General features: G+C 49.2%; 1 protein-coding gene across 7 annotated transcripts in view; it reads left to right on the plus strand.

Moving 5' to 3' along the window:
* Nucleotides 1-20,646, plus strand: part of ntn1a (netrin 1a) — a 52,907-nt gene that overhangs the window by 12,226 nt on the left and 20,035 nt on the right. For all 7 annotated transcript variants that reach the window (XM_023791887.2, XM_072712122.1, XM_072712124.1 and 4 more), the window contains one exon: nt 18,787-18,975. In XM_023791887.2, coding sequence (XP_023647655.1) covers nt 18,787-18,975 — 189 coding nt within the window. The remainder of the gene's footprint in view (nt 1-18,786; nt 18,976-20,646) is intronic.

Here is a 20,646-nt window from a genome sequence, read left to right on the forward strand (position 1 = left end):
GTGTTGAAAGATGAGGTCACTGTCTTATATATAAACGCTCTGGCTGCGGCCCCCCCACCCCGGCAGCCTTTATCCTGGACATTTTCAATGTGCTTTTATAGATCTGCAGGCTACGGCTGTTGTCCCCCTCTTCCAAAGTGATTTGAGGGGCCAGGCCGATGGGGAGGGGTCCTGTCATCTCTCCGGTGGTTCCTCTCGTCCTCGGTGTCACAGCGAGTGCTCGGTTTAATGGGGCGGCAGGATGCGGCGGGAATGCTGAGTGCCAGTGTCACAGTGTAACGCAGCTCCCGTTACTAACCCACTGGCTGCATAATTAGCTCTCAGTTACCAAAAATCCACATCTGCATCATCCAGTGGTAGTGGTGGTGGGTGGGGGGGGGGGGGAGCGTTCCCCGTCCGTGCTGCTGTGTTTGCGTGCGTCCAAGTCCCCGTCACTGGAGCGCCGTCGACCTCCGATGTCAAGGACTCGGGCCCCTTGATGTCCCGTCCAAACGGCAGAGTCGGACGAATTAAATTGTTGACCCGAAGCTTAAAGTTGAATTTATCTGGAAAATCACATTACACAAATTAGAATGGAAATGCACCGAAAATGCAAAAACAGAACCGTCACAGTTCTTAATAGGAATCTTATGCAGCAGGTATGCAACCGCGTGCATGATACATACTGTGTGAAGGCTGAGAGCTGCAAATGCACAAATGGGACAATTATAATCACTCATGAATCACTTTACACCAAAACAGAGAGACCACGCTTGCCAGAAGCATATAATCCGATGCTGCCTCCTAGTCTGATTTTTTTTTTAACTGAGTCGATTTTTATAAAATGCTCCAGTGCATAAAAAAGAAAGCATGCATTCCACTGGAAGAGGAAATGTGAAAAAAAGAGTTTGAAGGAATAACTGATTAGGGAAACACTGAGACTGCGAATTCCCGGTGGGGAACAATCTGTACAAAGAGTGAAATAAACTTTGTTAAACCGGAATGACCCCGTCACTGGCCTGGTGACATTATATATGTCACCCTTGTCATTGACAGACAGGGGGCAGTGTGACTCTCAGTGTTATCTCAGCATTAAACTTGCGTTCTTAAACCTTCGTATGGGATGGTCCGCAGAGGGCCAGGATGTTGGATTTATTCCGTTAAGAAGGAGGACAAATATGTATTTTGAAATGTTACAATCTACACCCTGGTGAAACCCAGTGTCCCCTGGGCACAGCATAAATTTTTGGGGTTTTTGTCTGTTTTGCTGGCAAAGTTCAGTGCATAATTCAAGACAGATACAGGCAGCAAGTCGAAAGCTTTGCTCCGGCAGTCAAGGACAAAAACCTTGACCTTATTTTGGAAAGTGGTTTGAGCAGATGCCATTGCAGGGTGACAGTTCGTCGTATGGCCTCTTCCTGGGGGTGGCGGGGGGGGGGGGGGGGGGGGGTCGCTTCCTCCCAACTCTACTTTGGCACCAATTAATCATCAGCATCTTGGCTAACCTGCCCCCCCTCCCCCCGTTTTTTTCCACTCTTAGTGACACTGTCGTTGCATGATGCAGGGATACCAACAATTTTACTCCTGATTGTTCATGTGGTCTGTTTGAAACACCGAACCAGAAATAGTGGATTTTGCAAAATACTGGCTTTGCTAAAACTGGACTTTGACTTAGGAAGTGGCAAGAGACCTGAGCCAGTATTAGAGGGAATGGGTGACTCAGTATTTGGTAATGGGGTGGCAGGAACTGGCAGGGCTGATGGTGAGTCAGTCCGGAGCCCCAGCCAGCAGCCGTGGGAATGCACACTGCCTCTTCTTGGTAACACTCACACATTATAAATTCTAGATGGCTTATTCCACCGAGCCCGGCGGGAGCTGTCCCCGTTGGGGGTGTGGCTGCCAGTGGCTCGTTCGGAAATAACCACAGGGTCTCCCGGTCCCACTTCAAGGGGGATTCGAGAAAAAAGTCATGGATAGAAGTTGCATTGGCTAAGACTGAGTGTACTACTGCTTGTGTTGTGTTTCTGAGAGAAGTCTATTTATTAAGGCTATTTATTACTTTAGCTGATGCTTTTACCCAAAGAAACTTACATGTTTTCTTTTGAGAAGAAGTGCTGGAGCAATTGGGGGTTAAGGGCCTCGTTCAGGGGCTGGATCTGAACCAGCAACCTTCCAGTTACAGGAACAGGGTCCTAACCTACTGAGCCACACATCACCATAAGGTGGACAAAATTCCCAGCGAAGAAAGTTTTTTTCCCTGGTTTTCAGTCTCATATTTCTAAACCCTATTTTTCTACCCAGTGTTAATCGCCAGGCTTGGCTGTTCATAACGATTGCCTGCCAGGAAGTAGATGACAGGTGTCCTGTTCGCATCCCTTCAACTCCGTCCTACTTTTGCAACGTCACTTAATTCGGCATGAAGCGGAGAGCGAGTCGGAAGGGCGCAGTGGCTGGGGGGGGGGGGCTGCATGCTAGCACTTGACAGGTCGGCAGAACCACTCAGTGTAGCGGTGGGCTGAGGTACCCTGACCATTGTACAGCCTCCATTCCTCAGACGGAACGTTGCTAATTTGTTCTGCCAGGGGTGGGGTGGGGTGGGGGGTGGGGGGGGTGTCTCGGTCAGAGCGGGTGAATGACGCAGCCCAGATGTGAACCGTGACCGGGAAGCAGGGTCTAACCCCCCCAGAGTCGCTCAGGAGGCCCAGAGAGGTGTCGTTCTGTCAGCTCCAGCACCTTTTCGCTTTACACAGCTGGCTGTTTAGTGATGCACGTCGACTTTAGCTACACCTTCAAGGTGCCTGAATCAACAGGCCCCTGGGGACACCAGGGCTCCCAGTCAAACTGTTTACCCATGATGCCACCTGCTGCCCTCGGTGCTGTACAGGCCACTTTTTTCAAACTAAAGAAAACTAATTTTATTTATTTTGGGCTTGAACAGCCTTTCTGCACTCTGGAACCGCCCCAGCGGTGAAAACAGCTTGATTCATTACACGCTGTGGTATGGTGCCCTCCCGCAATTACGCTCCCGCGAAGTGCTCGACAGAGAAGCAGCGGCGTGTGGCGCAGTTACAGCTGTAATTACAGCAGATGGTGTCAACATGGTGAAAGACCGTGGGGTTCCTCACCCAAACCAGCTATTAACAACTATCAGCAGTTAAGGTGAGGTCCCCAGGGTGGCAGGGGTGGGGGAACCGTGAGGCGTTGAGCTTTTCGCGCTCAAAAATGGGACATTTTGCCCAAGATAGAGACCTTGGCCCAGGATGCTTAGCCACGAGATGTGGTGAGGGACCAGAGTGGACTGCCCTTCCATCGCGAGACAAAGCCTCAGATGTACGCGGTGAGGGTCTCAGATGGCGTGATGCTGCGTGACGGGACCTGTGAGGCTCATGTAAACACGGGGGGGGGTGGGTTACAGGTTCGGCCAGTTTCTCGTCAAAGTGAAATTTCTTCTGTCTGCATATCTGTGGAAGGAATTGTGATTTTTTAATAACATTTCATAATCCTCTCCTGACTCAGAAAGCGTGTGCTGAAATCGTTTCTCTCCAGAATTTCATTGTTTACTTAAATGACCTGCCTTCTCGGTCGCTCCGTCGTTAAAGAAAGCCACTTTTACATGAAATTGGAGCAGAGGGGTGGGGGCATTGGAAGTACAGGTCTGCTCCCAAGAAGCGAGGCGCAATTTTGCAGCGTTTTGACTCATTACTGGAGCGGAGACGGCCTGAATTCCTGGACTTGTTAAAGTGTCAGCGGGCCGTTAACAGAAGAGGCCGGGGTGGAGGGCCGTTCCGGCAGCCCGATCTACCTGGCGCGCGAGGAAGACCTCAGGCCCACGGGGTCACGTCCAATGACCTCAGCGCCCCTGTGAGGCAGCGCAGGCAGGCAGGCAGGCGAAGCGGAGTGAGGCCAAGGCAAATATACAGCGGCGAGGTGGCAATGGGTGCGAGGAAAGGCAGGTGGCGGCGTGGTAGTGGAGATGTGAAGATTCCCCCCCAGCCCCCGTGCCCCCCCCCCACACGTGACTGTTTTTTGGGGATGGGTCCAGCCTTACCCCGCCGCTCAGTGTGTCGTTTAAGGAAACATGTGGGGGCTGTAAACCGCATCTTGGTGGCCTGATTGCAGCCCTGAGGTTCTGTCAGAGGGCGTCAATGACGAACAGCCTGAACAATGGGGATAGATGCCATGTTTCTGTTTGGGGCGGGGGCGTGCGTGTGTTTGGCGGGGGGGGGGGGGGGGTAGATATACACACCATGTGATAAAAACCTGTCATTTTGACGTTGTAGGGAACTTTTTTTTTTTGATTCCCACAAGGGGAAATTCAGTTTTATAAAAATCTGTAACTGCAATCAAAAAACTACAAATGCTGAAAGTCTCGTACTTTGTTTGGCTACTTATGGCTAAGGTTCGTGCTGGGTGGGGTTTAAGGTCGTCACGTTGCTGAGTTTTAATGCCTGTGTGTACATCCTTTGGGGAAAAATCCATCGTAATATTGATTAACAGGAAGAGGAAGTTCACACGCCCACACATGTGATGTCATCATGAAGCTTTAACTGTCTTCTTTAATAACTGGACTTAATAGAGTGTGTGTACAGTATGAGAGATATGAGCAAAAACAATGTCCTGAACAAGGGAAATGAATCGCTGGATCCGAGGAGGATTAGTGCGTTGTGTGTATGTGTTTGCGTGTGCGTGTATCTTTGTGTGTCTGTCTGTGTGTGTTTCAGCGTCTTCCTCTACAGTGTGGCCCTGCCTGTGTCGATCTGTGTCTCTCAGGCACTGACAGGACCACCTAGGCTGACGATGAGGCGTCCTTCCTCCCCGGGGGCCATGGCTCGCTGCCTTATGAATGATTAATGTTTGCATGGAATCCCGCTTCTCCCCCCCCCCACTGTGCTGCCCCGTTCAGGGAGTTTGACGTTAGGGGAGATAAATCTCCTCCCTGGTGTGGCTCGGATGGGAGCCCCCCCAACAGTGCAGAGCAACAGACAGTCACATTGCATATGCCCATACAAACCCCTGCAAAGTTGCAGGGGGGGGGGGGGGGCAGGGTCAGTTCAAAGGGCAAAAACAATAGCAGGTTGTCAAAAACATACAGGTACAAAATGCCAGTCTCCCTGTATGCTTCATAAAAATATCGTATTTATATGAGAGGCTCAGGAAAATCTGTAGCCAATCAGAGTACAGTTGTCCTGTGGCCTGTTACTAGCCAATGAAAAGCTTCTCTCATTACTCTCCTGCCTCTCCGTGGAGCCATGTGATTCAACAGAATTTACAGGCATTGGCATCTATGATTAATTGTCAGATTCTTTGGGGGGGTGGTGGGGGGGTGGAAGTCATATAAGGCAGAAATCTGTTTTCTGGAGGGATCAGAGGGATTAGGCTCACTTCCTTCAGAGTAGAGTCTCGCGGACATCATGTCGAGTCAGATGGTATGTGTCACTGACACGGTGTCGCCACAGGAGTGATGTGTGCATCACCTCCATGGCGACACCCCCCCACCCCACCCCCGGCATAGAAACATAACAAAGAGAGTGACCCAGTGACCCTGCGAGCGCCTTCACGTGGGCCTGTCTGTGGGGCAGTTGGGCTGGACGGGGAGCCTTTCTCAGCAGCTAGTGAGCTTGTGGTGCATGGACAGAGGCTGGGGAGAATGCAGAGCAGACTGCAGATTATTCATGCTGTGGAAACAATGTGTGATGGGCGAGGTGCGAATCAGCTTGCTGGGTAATAAGGCACTAGCGTCTCCAGACCCTGCGACATCTTGGAAATTATTTTCATGTCGGACTGTCCCACCTCATGGATATTTATTCAATGCCCAGGAAAAGCCCACATGGGAGGGACTTACGACAATCCCGTTCCCCAGCTCAGCACTACAGAAACCCTTATCTTTTCAATTCAATTCAATTCAATTCAATTCAATTCAATTCAATTCAATTCAATTCAATTTTATTTGTATAGTGCATTTTCACATTACATTGTCTCTAAGAGCTTTACATTATGCACAATTTTAATATTTGAGTCTCAAGGCAGGTGGCAGGTGATGGTAGGCAGGTGCTGGTGCTGCTTCAGATGGCAGGATGAACAGTGGTGCAGCAGCATGGCAGGCAGGAGAGACGTCAAAGCAGAAGGGCTCTGGCAGATATGGCTCTGGCAGCATAAGCAGGAGCGAGAAGCAAGTGGGAACGCAGGCATGGGGAGTCCCTGAAATGTCCACAAGGGGGTGTGAAGCTAGAGTGACAACACTGGCAGTTCAGTTCACCCAAAGTCAATGGCACTGATTCCCCACCCAACTCTACACCTCACACTATAGGTCTAACTGGGAGTGAGCAGTTAGCTAGAGCTAGAATTAGAGTCCCTATAACCTAGACCAGGGCTCTTCAAATCTGGACCTTGATTCCAAATCCAGGCCTTGTTTTCAGTTCTCCCAGGTAGTTAGTTTAATAATTACAGATTCTGATTGGTCAGAGGCCTCGCACCTGGCTCACAGGTAAAGGAAGGCTGGAAAACCAGCAGTACTTGGACCTCGAGGACTGTGATATGAATAATAGGGACCTAGACTAAACAAGTGTGTTTTAGTCTAGATTGAATATTGAGAGTGAGCCTGAATCTTACAGATTCTTCATATCAGTCAGTCGCTCTTACTGCTTTTCACAGCTGGAGTGGTGGTGCCTCCATTTCTTCTCCACATCCTCTCCATTTCACATCTGCTTCTTCCCTGTTTCCTCTCCATTTCCTCTCTGTTTTCTCTCCATTTCACATCTGCTTCTTCCCTGTTTCCTCTCCATTTCCTCTCTGTTTTCTCTCCATTTCACATCTGCTTCTTCCCTGTTTCCTCTCCATTTCCTCTCTGTTTTCTCTCCATTTCACATCTGCTTCTTCCCTGTTTCCTCTCCATTTCCTCTCCGTTTTCATTTCTTCTCCACTTCCTCTCTTTTCCTCTCCATTTCCTCTCTGCTTCCTCCCTGTTTCCCCTCTGTTTACTTTTCATTTCCTTTCCATTTCCTCTCTGCTTCCTCTTTGTTTCCGCTCCATTTTCTCTGTGTCCCCTCTATTTCCCCTCTGTTTTCTTTCGGGTTTCATTTCAGTTTCCTCTGTTTCCTCACCATTTCCTCTCATTTCCCTTTCTGTTTCCTCACCATTTCCTCTCATTTCCCTTTCTGTTTCCTCACCATTTCCTCTCATTTCCCTTTCTGTTTCCTCACCATTTCCTCTCATTTCCCTTTCTGTTTCCTCACCATTTCCTCTCATTTCCCTTTCTGTTTCCTCACCATTTTCTCCACGCAGCTTTTTTTTCCTTTGTGAAGCCATGGCTCTCAGCACATGGGGGTTAATGATTAAACAAGGCCAGGGCCTTGATAACCAGCAGCTCCCTTTTGATTATCCAGTGCTGTTCTGTGTGACCGATCTGCGTAAATTAGCAGCATCCTGGGAAATGAGCATGCCTTGTGCATGCACTGTGCATGCCTTAGAACGCAGGGAATCCCTCCATGCTGGACAATCAGTTATGAAATTGATACTTTCGGATACTGGGACACAAGCTCTGCTCTTACCTGCTTTTATGTGTGTGTATATGTAAGGAGAGTGAGATGGAGTATGTGAAAAAATTGTTACAGATTCTGCACAAACCAAACAGAAGTATCAATCCTGTCTGGTCCTGATGCACCCTATTCACTGCAGTGCTTGTGTATGGCAGTGGAGGAACATCACAGACGTCCTGTGAGGAAGCTCTTGGTCACCAGCAGCCACCCAGAAAAAAGGCTCAGTATGAAGAATAAGGTGAAATGTTCTTTTCATCTTGCAAGCCCTTGATGATGGATCCTGTGGGCAGATGTTAAAAAAAACTGCAAACGTGAAAGGTGGGAAGGGGAAGGAGATGCAGCGTTTTGCAGAAAGATTGTGACAAAAAATACATATTTGAGGAAGATGACTTTAGGTTTAAGTATCATGTCAGGGTTCCGAGATGAACTGTAGGGGCAATATCTGTGTAGTAATATGGTGTTATCCATCCATCCATCCATCCATTTATCCATTTTTTAATCACAAATCCTGGTCAGGCTCATGGAAGGTTCTGGAGTGAGTCCCAGGATCCACGAGGCAGGCTTAAAGTTTGGATACATCTCAGACAAGATGCCATTTATGTGATTTATGGGGCAATGGGTTCAATGGCCACCTTATGCTGATGTGTGACCAACGGCGTCAATGGCTACAGGAGGTCTTTCCCCTTTGGTTCTGGCCCGACAGCCGTGATGCAGACACAAATTGAATCATCCTCCTGGATGCTGTTGAGCTTCCATCATGGTTCTCTGACTGATGCAGTGAGAAATCCAGCCTTTTCTTCCTCATTAGTGACCTTGTAAGTTGCACTTGTATCACAGTATGTTAATCCTGCTGTATGTATTTTTATTGCAGTATGCATTTATACTGCAGTATGTAGTTATATTAGAGTATGTACTCATACTGCAGTACATACTCAAAAAATATGCAGCGTGTAGCTATTGCCATACTAGAGCTATCAACTGAAATACCTCTGCAATGCAGAGACTACTGTAATTAATATTTAGTGCTACCAGAGTTGTATCTCAATGTGTGTAAATCCATACAGTCAATATGTGTTGTCTGTGCTGCTCACGGCCACCCTCAGCTTCTACCTCCACTCCCGTCTGAGTCAATTACAGGGAAAAAATAATACATTAAAAATAATGAGCTGTTTCCAGTCTGTTACGGCGGGCTTTGATGAATCCAGAACTTCTCCCCAGCTTCTCTGCGTTTTTCCGCTCCAAGCAGCGCAATGACCCCGTTTTGCTTTTCTTTCCGTCCCGAAAGTGAGACTCTGGTCCTGGACCCACCTAACAGTCCAGCCCACTCCTCTGATGGTGCTCATTACGGCCGCGCGATTATTACCGAAGCACAAAGCTCACATTGTCACCACCTCCGCTTCCTCCCGCTCCCCTGTGACACTCTTCAGGACGCAGGCGCCTCCCCAGAAAGCTCCTGTCCGGCTTGTGCTGACTTCCCGGACATTAAGCTCATAGCGCCCCCTAGCAGCCAGTCTTTGGGTGGTCCTCCAGCGCGTCGGCATCACGTGAATGTCCACCTCACTGCTGTCAGGATTGATTGACGCTAAGCACGACAGCTGTTTCTGTCCATGTCCAGCTGTCTCGGGAGAATGTGGCACACAGATTTTGTTTTGCACATTATAATCTTTCAGCAAGGATGTCATTTGTTACATGTTGACACGCTGCTAATTAACATGCCGAGGCGTCACGGAGTCTGGCTCCACCTTGCTGATACCCTCCGGCACGTTTTCACGGCAACATAATAAAGGTGACAGCCTCTGTGCCCAGAGAGTTATCCATCCATCCATCCATCCATCCATCCATCCCCTGATTGGCACAATTTACTGACAGCACTCCTGCATCCCACCCTTTGATTAACATATTATTGATGTTTTTTTAATTCCCTCTCATTTAACTTTTGGCCCCAAAACTTCAAAATGGCCCCCTTAGGGGGCCCCCTACCCATGTCAGCCTAGGGCCCCCAGAGAAGTTAGTCCACTCCTGTCTTGTGAACATTCACACCCAGAGAAGTGAGCAGGTGCCGGAAGTCCCCAGGTGCCCCCCCCCCCCCCCCATGGTGGCTGCAGATCCTTGTGGTTTTTGAGGATCTGGCCGTGTGGCGGGTTGAGGGGTGGGGGGAGCAGCACCTGGGCCAATCAGGACGGGGCACACTTTAATGCCAATGGTTACACAGCCGTGGCGGACGCCTCCCAGGGGGGGGGGGCTTGGTAGGCCGCCCTCTCATTTACACGCCACCCCGGGATATGTGGGGGGGCTCAAAGTCACTCAGGACGCATGAATGTGCCGGATCTTCATTTCCCCTGGACTCAGTCTCGCCTCATGAACCTCAGCCTCTCCCATGCTCTCAAACAGGTTGCTTTTTAATCACCGCGCCTGCTGGGATTTCTGTATGAAATGTCGTTCTTCTTAAATCTGATAACCGCTGGATTCACCAGTCGGTTGAACATATTCGCAGCAGAATGATGAATATCAGACTCTGCTTGGAGTTTTTCATCACTTTCAGCTTCCTAATACACATTTTAAGTGTTTTTCCGCATATTTTTAAGGATCTTGAGCAGCACGTCGGCTGTGAAATAAAGCTCTGATTTTGGTGATCTTACTGAAAGACAGGACAGAATCTCCAACGACAGGAGAATGCTCCCTACTGGCCCTATAATTTGCTTTAACAATGTGTTTTATTGCCCCCCCCCCCCATTTGCTTCCACCAAAACCACCCCCCTGGAGACCATTTGTGCTAATTGACAGATTGTAAAAGTGATTGAAGGGATCAACCAATAAGAAGAACTAGACATAATTATGCTTAGATTGCCCCCCCTTGCACCACCCCTCCCCACTGCCCAGGCTGGGACCTTGAACCCACCATCAGGCCCGAACTGAAGTCATTTCCATGCTTCATAAATTTTATTGAAAAAAGAGAAGGAGGAGGAGGAGCAGGAGGAGTTGGGACCCCACCCGGCAGACAAATCACGTTCCAGTAAAGCAGCGTGACGGCTTGTTAAGACACAGCAGAGACCAGCAGTCCTGCAGGATGGTGAAAGGTGACGCATTCTAACAACATCTGCAGCAGGGAGGCTCCACCCCCCCTGGAAGTCAGGCTACGCGATAGGTTAGCGGCCGTGCACCTGGCTCTCTGCCGTAACATCTGATTGGCCGGCTCGGCTGCCAGTGAAAACTGGAGCACCGCTACGAAAGCCTCGGTGTGGGAAACAGGTGGGGGGTAGGTGGAGGTGCTGGGATCGCTCAGATGACTGATGCCATCTGTTTTCCCAGCATGCATTAGTTATCTTTCACGCTTATCTTCCGGCAGCGGTATTAGTCTGGGCTTTGGCAAAGCGGGTAGCCGGGTCTCTCTTATCGCCGCAGTGCTTCCGGGCTATTCCTCAGAGCACAGCGTGGAGGATTTATGAGCGGGCTCTACCCTGTCGGGGGGGGGGGGGGGAGAGGGACGAGCAAGAATCCGAGTGTTTCACATTACGGTATATGAAGCAGAAAGGAGGTCCTGTGAGTGCACACTCTGGGAAAGCTCACGCATGGCCCACTGGAGAAATGGATCCTGAATTTTCCGAGATACGTGAATGAATCGTGATGTCAGCTCTGGCTTCCTTTTGGAACATTCCGAGACCGGCGACCTCAGGACACTATCGGGAACAGTCGTAATCCCACAGGTTTTTGTTACTGTTATTGTGAGAGTAATGCGGAAACATTACACGTCTGGATGTGTTTCATAATAAATCTGTAATCATCTGAGCACCTCTGCCCAACGGCAAGGCTCGGGTGTCCATATGATATTAAATTCACATTCACAGTTTATTTACCAGCTTACCCATTTTCTGTGACAGAAAACAAATGAAGTGATGCTTTATTTGCCGTTTGTTAAGTAGGAGTATAGGTGCATCAGAATTCTTTTCACATACACCATACAGCTGAGAGTGAAGCACGGGGTCAGAGCCCAAGGTCAGCCGTAGATCCCGCTGCCCTGGAGCATTTTGGATACTTAAGGGCCTTGCTTGAGGACCCAATGCATGATGGGATTGGAACCGACAACCTTCCCACCTAAGACACAGAGGCCTAGCCTGCTGAGCCCCACATTAGTGTATTAGTGGTTAGAGGTCATATTTTTGGTAACTGCCACGTGCTACATCGTGTCTCTATCGTGGTCTGAGAACAAGTGGTGCTTAGCTTTACAACCATGTGGGCACCGACGGCTTTAGGCTAAGAGTGGGGAGATTTCCAGTTTGAGGAGAAGGAAGATCACGCTGGTGAAGAATATCAGGGTGTGTAGAAGGTGACAAAGTGGTTGGCAGGTGTCAGGGACCTAATGTCCGGGGAAAGGAAGGGGAACTCTAAGGCTAAGGTCACGCTTTGTTCTTCAGAAAGGGGTTGGGTCGACTAATACCACACCCTAATATTATAATTAGTAATTTTGTGTTAAAAGAATTAGATACATCAGAGTCATACAGTGTATTCTGTGTGTGAGGGAGGGAGTTTTCATGGCTGCATATTTGCAGGCTCTCTCACTGGGTCCTTTTTGGAAATTCCTCACTGCTGCAACATGACAACGCCCATGTCCCCCTGAACTGTTTATTTATTTTTTTTACCTATGCCCCCCCTGCCCACCCAATAATACCAATAGGCCTCACGCATGAGCCAGACCACGGCACAAACAGAGAGCATATTTTCTTGGCGTAGTACTTGCCGTTCGGGGAGTTTGCGGCCGCCGGTGACAGATTGGACAATCACTCCATTTCTGTATTTCTTGGATGATATTAATCTTCGTCTTCATGAAGGATCTCAGCCCCAGGAGAATTTGCCACAGTTGCCAGATTGATGTTTGGGTTATGAGATAAGACTGACTTCTGGCAGGGTGGGGCCTGACGGCAGCTTCTCAGGTCCAAGATGAAGATCCTTGTCTGAGCCCTGCCCCCACCTCAAAGGGGGCGGGGTCTAGTATGCCCCCACACAGCTTACTTTGAATATGAAGTAAGGGAAAAAATTAAAAGTGAAAGTGAAAATGTTAGTTTTCCTGGGTTTAAAAACAATTAACTTGATATGTGTGTCCCGTACCACTTATCTAGCCTATAAGAACTGTCCAGAGGGCAGAAACTTCATCAACAGTGAGAATCTAGCTCAATTAACAATTTTGTGCTCATTGTGTCAGTGGAAAAAGTCCCCAACAAATGAGTGAATCGAACTGGATTGAATTGAATGATGACTGGATCAGCACCATTTCACACACTGACATTCCCTCATAGCAACAAGACGTTGATCCACACCTTGCCTCTACATCGCCTCCTGCAGGATTCTTGGGGTATAACAGCCTGCGGTTGAGCGATAGAGCCAGACACCCGCTGTTGATCTGTGGCATTTTTGCAGTGCGGTTCAGACTGACCCCTGGTCGCCCCAGCCCCGGCCGAGAGCCTCGTTCATTTCCTCGTTTCCATGCTTCGTTAGGAATCTGCATTTTTAAGAACGACACGCCGCACGAACTCGCCGCATGCCTGTGCGGTAGAGGAAGGTCTGGACACTAAGGAGAGCCAAGCCTGAGGGCGGGAATGGGAAGCAGGAGCAGCACTGGGGGCAGCGGGCTTCACATGGGGCCTGAGCCCGAAACACAGTCACTTAGTCTCACATGTGATGTGGTACGAGTTGTCTCACATGGGACAACTCGTACCACCACGTCCAGGCTAACATTCCTGCCTGCTGGCATTTCCTCACTGCTCTTCTCTCAAGCCTCCCAACCAATGGAAACATCTCTATTATTATTTTTTTCGTCCTTCATCAGGAATGCACTGATAACAGTTATAGGCTGTAGAGCAGTTCAGCTTTGAGCTGTCAAGTCTAATTTATAAGTGCTGGCTAACGACCGTCAGATTAAAAAGATGAACTAACCGCGAGAGCTGCAGTCCTGGTAGTGTTTTACTGCTGACCAGCACGGCAGGAGATGTCAGGTGTGTCCTTTAGTCCGGCGAAGGATCTGCGTATTTACAGGCAAAGCCGACAAATCAGATGCATTTCAGCCACAAAGGAGAAGCAAATGAATTGCACAAATGAACCGCGGTTCTGTTGGAATACATATTAGATATTGCCGTGGGACACACTGATTGGTGTTTCAGGTCAGAACTCAGTTAGAGACGCTTGTGGAGTTTGAGATTAAGGTTCTGGGGTTTAATTAGCGGAAGTCAGACAGATCCCGTGTTCTTCCAGGGCTTAACATTCTCGGCTCGTTACAGACATCCGAATCGGGGCTGTGGGCTTGTCAGTCTGTGATTGATACTGTGTCTAGGGCCCCTGATAGGACTTGTGGGTTTTGGGGCTACTGCTAGCTACCGCTAGCTACCGCTAATTAGCCACGAGGTCCGAATTGCAATCGCGATAAGATCCGAGCAGGGAACCTACTTAACAGAGTGCCTCCCCACAATGCCCGATGAGCCACAGCTTCCGCGCAACTTCCCCCGGCGAGCCGCAGCGCCACCGCTGTACTTCACCGTCCCCCTGAGCCGATCTCGCTCCTATACGTGTGTGCCCCACGAGCCAATCGCGCTTCCACACGTGTGTGCCCGTGCACGGGACCGAGACACGCAAACACAGTGGCCACTGAGAACATAACCGCTATCAGCGTGTCAAACGCCCCATTTCAGTTATTTCATCTCAGTCATTCTTAACTAGACAGTTTGAGTTCATTTAAAAAAAAAGTTCTTGTGACTTTTGCCAGCGGAAGGAAGGATGGGACGCATCATTTGCCAGTTGACATTAACCCACAAGGGTTTGGCGGATTCCAGAACATTCCGGGAGAGCGAGCAACCACCCAAGTCTGGAAACGAGAGTAAACGCAGGCCATATTGCGTGTCTGTGTGCGAGCTTGCTCGCGTGTGGCGGCAGGGTCGGCGGTATGGAACAGTGTATGTGTGGGGTTGGGTTGGGGGTGTATTCTGGGGGACCTTAACAATGCAACCATTTGTATCACTTCAATGATCCCTGGCGGCGGTGCTTTCGCCCCGCAGGCCGATACAGGTGCTCGTCTGAATAGGGCAGAAGGCGGCGTTGTTTCCGCTCTGCGGGCGCGACGCTCCCAATGCGCCCCACATTAAAAGCACATCACACGCGTGGAGATTTCCATTCACAGCCATTCCCCTGGATCGCCCCCATTCTCCACAGCATGATCAAAGGCTACGGGCCCTAATAGATTCCTTACCCGGTGTTGCCCTATAATTTTTTTACTAGTTTACATAACGCAGAAGGTGATAGGACAATCAGATTCCACCAATGGCAAACGGCCTCCTGAAGTTCTCATTTTGAACGCTTGTGTTTCCCCCAAACCATCAAAAGCATTCCGGAATCTCGTTAAATGATTCATAATCACACATGGACTCGCGTCTAAAACCGCCGTCTGAGCCACCCCCCCCCCAAACATAACAGCTGGCTTAAAAATGTGTGATCAAGCTTTCCTTCATGGAGAAACACTGGAAGGTTTTAACAGGGAGGAACAAAGCGTTAGATCGTGGTTGTTATAGTCGATTGGGTCTCACCCGCTTTTCTGGGAAGGTGGAAAGGGCACGATAACAAAGGACTTGGAGTCTTACCGGCAGACGTGTGACGTCTTGTTTTAAAAATTGCACTTTTTAGATCTTCACTGTATGTTGCACAACCTTTGAATTAAAATATGACAGGAAGATGTTTAAGCAGCCATAAATGCTTCACTGTATTATGTAAATATTATATGTGTGACATAATAATAAATGAGTTTGCTAAACTCGACAGATTACTATAATTTAGTAAATATTACTCCTGTAATGGAGCTCTCTTCCTAAAGCAGGAGACACAGAATTACCCCACTGTTTTGGTGAAGGACTGTTATTATTATGGGATATAGATGGTTAATTGTCCGAGGGAAAAAAAAAGAATTTGACTGGAATTATTATTATATTTTTTTAAGTAAGAGCGACATTCCTGTTAATTTAAGTCATTCTGCACCAGTGTGGTCCAGACATATCTAAGATTTTCTTGGACATAGAATCAACAGCAATGGTCATAAAGTTAAAATACTTGATTTCGGGCCCATGCCTTTCGCTTTACTTTCATTTTATTTATGTGGCAGATGGCCAATATTTAGAAGGTTACACATCTCGAGGAAAAAAGTCACGTTTGTCTGTGGCTTTTACAGTACAAACTACCCTGTAAAAATCTGGCAATAAAAGGACACAGCTTTCTCTCTCTGACACTCTTTGAGGCGTGTAACGACCTCCTAAATCAGTAGTCAAACACAATGGACCTATTGCCCAGTGGTATTTTCAATAACGAACAGGACCCAGACATGAAAATACACTATTTTGGTGGTAGATGATAAATGATTAAAACAAAATGGTTAGGTGGGGGATGTCCTCTGTATGGTTCTGGTCACCCCCCACACCCACCCCCCATCACCCAAACCCAGAGAGCTCTCCGGAATGTGGTCGTGTGGTTCCCAGAGGGACAGCAGTCCCCAACATGCCCTCCAGAGATATAGGCAGGGGGCACGGCAGTGCAGATGGACCTGTGGGGGGGGGGGGTCCGGCTCACTTTATGCACCAATTTGCCTCACAAGCAGAGTGTCATGCTCATGATGACTCTATGGATTTTGTTGAAACCTATGCCCCCCCCCCCCCCCGTGCTACTGTTGAAAGGTGACAAAACAGCAGCCGGGGGAGGGACACTCAGTATTTCCTTGTTATGCCTCAGGGGTGTCTGGGGCAGATCTTATTACTTTGGGTGAAGGTGGGGGGCTGTGTCAAGGTCCAGTGCCACAGACTGGTGAACGAATCCCCCCGTGGCTCTGCTCACAGGCTTGAGGAGATCACTCCCCCCACTTGGAGCAGGCGGACGCTGAGACATCCATCGCTCTGAAAGAGAGAGAGAGAGAGAGAGAGAGAGCGAGAGAGAGAGAGAGAGAGAACGAGAGAGAGAGAGAGAGAGAGAGCGAGAGAGAGAGAGAGAGAGAGCGAGAGAGAGAGAGAGAGAGAGAGAGAGAGAGAGAGAGAGAGCGCTGTGTGCGGCCCGCAGCAGCACAGTCTGTTTACTCAGGGCTACCAAACAGTCGCAGCTTCTGCTCCTGCTGATTTATCGTGTTGCATTTCATTGCCGTGACAGAGAAGCGCTTCCTTCAATGGTTTGGTGCATTTTTACTTCACGCATAATAATCTCCCTGTTGGGCAAATATTTACTGCTGACCACAGAGCTTCCATGATAGGGCAGATGCGGCGGACGGGGGGGGGGGGGTCCATATCATAGACGGCGGGCCAGGCCTGGGAATGCCCACCAATGCCCCCCGGAATATTAAAGTGCCCCCATCCTGCTATTCATTCCACAAAATCCCATTAAAATCGTAGTTGTACCTCAGAGGGGTGATGATATGTGAGATTGGGGGGGGGGGGGTTTGGGGGTAGCAGAAAAAGCACTTCAAAGCTCAGGCAAGGATAGTGTCAGCCTGAGTTTGGGGGGGGGCAAGCCCCCATTGAGAGGCAGGCACCCTGAATCCTGTGTGGCTGCTGTTTCATTCTCCAGGAGCAGGTGTGAAGCTGTAGACCCCCCCCAGCACACCAGCCCCCGTCGAGCGCATCCATCCCTTTTAGCCAGCGGCTTTATCATGGCGATCTGAATGCGGCGGACATGTGGGGGCGGGTGGGGGGGGGTGGTTCCTCCAGCTGCCGTATGAAGGTGTGTTTGTTTAAGGTGGGAAACCGTGATGTATCCAGTGTGGGGGGGGGGGGCACTTTGACTACTCTTACTCAGTAGTGAGTGTGTTTCAGGTCAGCACTGATGTATGAGGGGGGGCACTGGGGTGCAAGTCAGTCTCAACTGCAGCAAAGTGTGACACCGGTTATGTTTAACACTGGGGGGCGCTGTGACGGACATCCGGGTGACGTCCGAAACGTAACTTATCCAGTAAGGAAAAAATATTCACGACAAAAAAGGAAATAAAAATTAAAAAAGAGAAAAGAACACTAAACAGCTATATAAAGACTCCATAATTCACTGTGCAAGAGCTGTGAAATACTGCCCTCTATATAACATTAAAGCAGCTTAAAACCACTGAATGAATTTAGGAAGTTTAAGCATTAAGTAGCTATTAATTTTAGCTTTAGAGTCTGGGATGAGAGATCTGTTTGTGAGGCTCATTTCACAGGCTGTGTTTTGGGAGTGGGGGTTGGCTGTGATCCACGGGTCACCCAGTAAGTAATCCTCAACTAAGGGTTTGTCACGCTGGTCAGGCTGACAGAGGGAGGATTGGCTGATTAAAACCACAAGCCTCGGGGGGGGGGGGGGGGGGGGGTGTATGGGAAAGCTAATTAAAGCCCATTAGGTCCTGCTGAGATTTGGGAACCCCAGGCCCGAGATAAAAGCAGGGGGCAGGAAGATGGGATTGTAGGGAGCAGCCGAGGACGGTCCCGGGGCGCCGGAGCCCAATTAAAGAGCTCGCCGCGTGTGCGATCGCTGCCAAGCCCCCGGGCGGCTGATACCCCCCCCCCCCGGGCCACAGACAACAAGAAACTTTGGTCTGATAAAGTAAACCTCAGTGCGTCTGGCCTGGTGTGGGGGTGCGAGGGAGGGGGGTGCATGATGGTAAATAATGCATGAAGAGGGAGTGAGAGACCCCCCCCCCCCCACCCGGCTGGGATAACGAAGGCGAGCGGCGGAGGTTGGAGCAGCACAGAGGTGTTATGAATAAACATCAGCCTCTAATTAAACTCAGTGGCAGCGACTTCATTCACTAGCAAACAGGCAGCGGCGCCTCTGGTGGCCGCGGCGGGGATCCGGGCCGCATGGTGAAGCGGCGGCCCGTCCTGCGGGTGCCTCCATTAAGCCGGAGCAGCCCGAGTGTTTAGCGCCTTAGCGCCTTAGCGCTGACCTCATTAGCCAGCTCCTCTGTTCCTGCTCGCTTGCTCGTTCGCTCTCTTTTGTGTGTGTGTGTGTGTGTGTGTATTTTCCCCTCACTGCCTATTTGTTAAGGCCTGAGTGCAAAGTAAATTTTTCCTAAAGGTGGGATTTTATCTTTTCAAATAACAACGAGCCCGTTTTTCTCGCGTGCATCACTGCAGGACGCGTTAAAGCCCGACCGCGTGTTTGCTGAAGTGCGATGTAGGTTTTCACACGTACACAGTGCAGTTCAGCTACCTCACGATCGCATTAACTTCCCTCTCTCTTGCCCCCCCATACCCTGCTCTCCTCTCGAACCCCCCCCCCCCCAACCCCCCTACAGCCTGCAACTGCAACCTGCATGCTCGCCGCTGCCGCTTCAACATGGAGCTGTACAAGCTGTCCGGCCGGCGGAGCGGCGGCGTCTGTCTCAACTGCCGGCACAACACTGCGGGGCGGCACTGCCACTACTGCAAGGAGGGATACTACCGGGACCTGGCCAAGGCCATCTCACACAGGAAGGCCTGCAAGGGTGAGCGGGGGGGGGCACAGAGCACCTTAGTCCAATGACTGTTTTTGTCCCATTTGTCCCTCTGTCTGTCTGTCTCAATCCAACCATCCATCCATCTATCCATCCATCCATCCATCTATCTATCTATCTATCTATCTATCTATCTATCTATCTATCTATCTATCTATCTGTCTGTCTGTCTGTCTGTCTATCTATCTATCTATCTATCTATCAGTCTGTCTGTCTGTCTATCTATCAGTCTGTCTATCTATCTATCTATCTATCTATCTATCTGTCTGTCTGTCTATCTATCTATATTTTATTTTATTTTATTTTATTTTGTGAATGAAGTAACTCAGTCATACCTGCAACTATTACCTCAGCGTGTGCCACGAGTTTCACAGTCAGCAGCACGAAAAGTGGGAAATCTTTGAAGAGAACAGGAAGGCAGCATTCCTGACCCCCCCCCCCCCCTAAATGTGGTCCTGTCAGCTATCTGACCTGGATGGGGCCCTCTGACACCCAAATATTTGGAATTTATTTGGGGATAGTCTGACAGGACAAGCAAAACAAACAGCGCATAGGTGAGAAGTGATCCTCAATGGAGGTCAGGTTGGGGGGGGGAGGGGGGGCTGGGGCTCACGCACAGGTGTGCAGCGGCACGCAGGGCTTCATGAGCGGCCCCTGAGATTAGGGGAAAAAGCCTTGTTCCTCTGACCCCCACAGCACCGCGGGGGAGATAACAGGAGCTCAGGCGCTGTGTAAACAAACAGCCATCACACCTTAACGCGCCCCCTCAGCGGCCCCCATTCTGCCACCCTCCCTGATCCAGAAACGACCACTTTGATGGACAGGAGAAACAAAGAAGTTCAAAATAAACAAGCAGTGACCCGCTTTCCATTTGGGGGGGGGGGCTGCGGGGAATCGGTCCCGTCCCGAACAACCAGGTCTTTCCAGTGTCCCACCCCATTACCCAGATCCTGGTGGGGAATCTTCTATGGATGCGAGACACCCTTAACATTTCCATTTCCATGCTATATCAAAATATTAAATATGTCAAAAGGTATAACAAAACATAACATTCAGAACTATTTAGAAACAAAAACACCTTTTCAAGATGAGGCTCATTAAAACTGGCATCCTCTACAGCTGTTGCGTTACAGTTTTTCTCAGTTGCTTTCATGCAATTTCCACATCAGAAACACCATTCTCACCACTCTTAATGTAGTTCTCCAAACACTAAATCACCTATGCAGAAGCTACTAAAACAAACAAAACCTTGTGCACGTGTGTCAGATCATACAACATCAGTCAATCACTCCATCACTGCGACAAATGAATAAAACACTTTCATCAGTGCATCAAGACTTAGCCAGCAAATGTTTTAATCTTTTAATTAAATCCTTACTCAAATCTAATGTAGAGGGAAAAAAAACAGAAAAAAGGTAATGTAACATTTTGTAAATTTACAGATAATTACTGTAACTGAGAAAGCATAGAACCAAGTAACAGAAAATATGTAAGTGAATATTGTACATTTACATCATGTTACAGTACGCAGTACATGTATACAGATATGAATAGATGGATAAACCTGCGTGAAGTTCCTGTCTTACATACCCCCTGGTTTAGAGCAGGGGGAACAGAGATGTGCCGTGAAATCCCTCAGGGGCATCTAGTCTCTCTTCCCTG

This window comes from Paramormyrops kingsleyae, chromosome 5, assembly GCF_048594095.1.
Source record: "Paramormyrops kingsleyae isolate MSU_618 chromosome 5, PKINGS_0.4, whole genome shotgun sequence".
NCBI classification, from domain to species: Eukaryota; Metazoa; Chordata; class Actinopteri; order Osteoglossiformes; family Mormyridae; genus Paramormyrops; species Paramormyrops kingsleyae.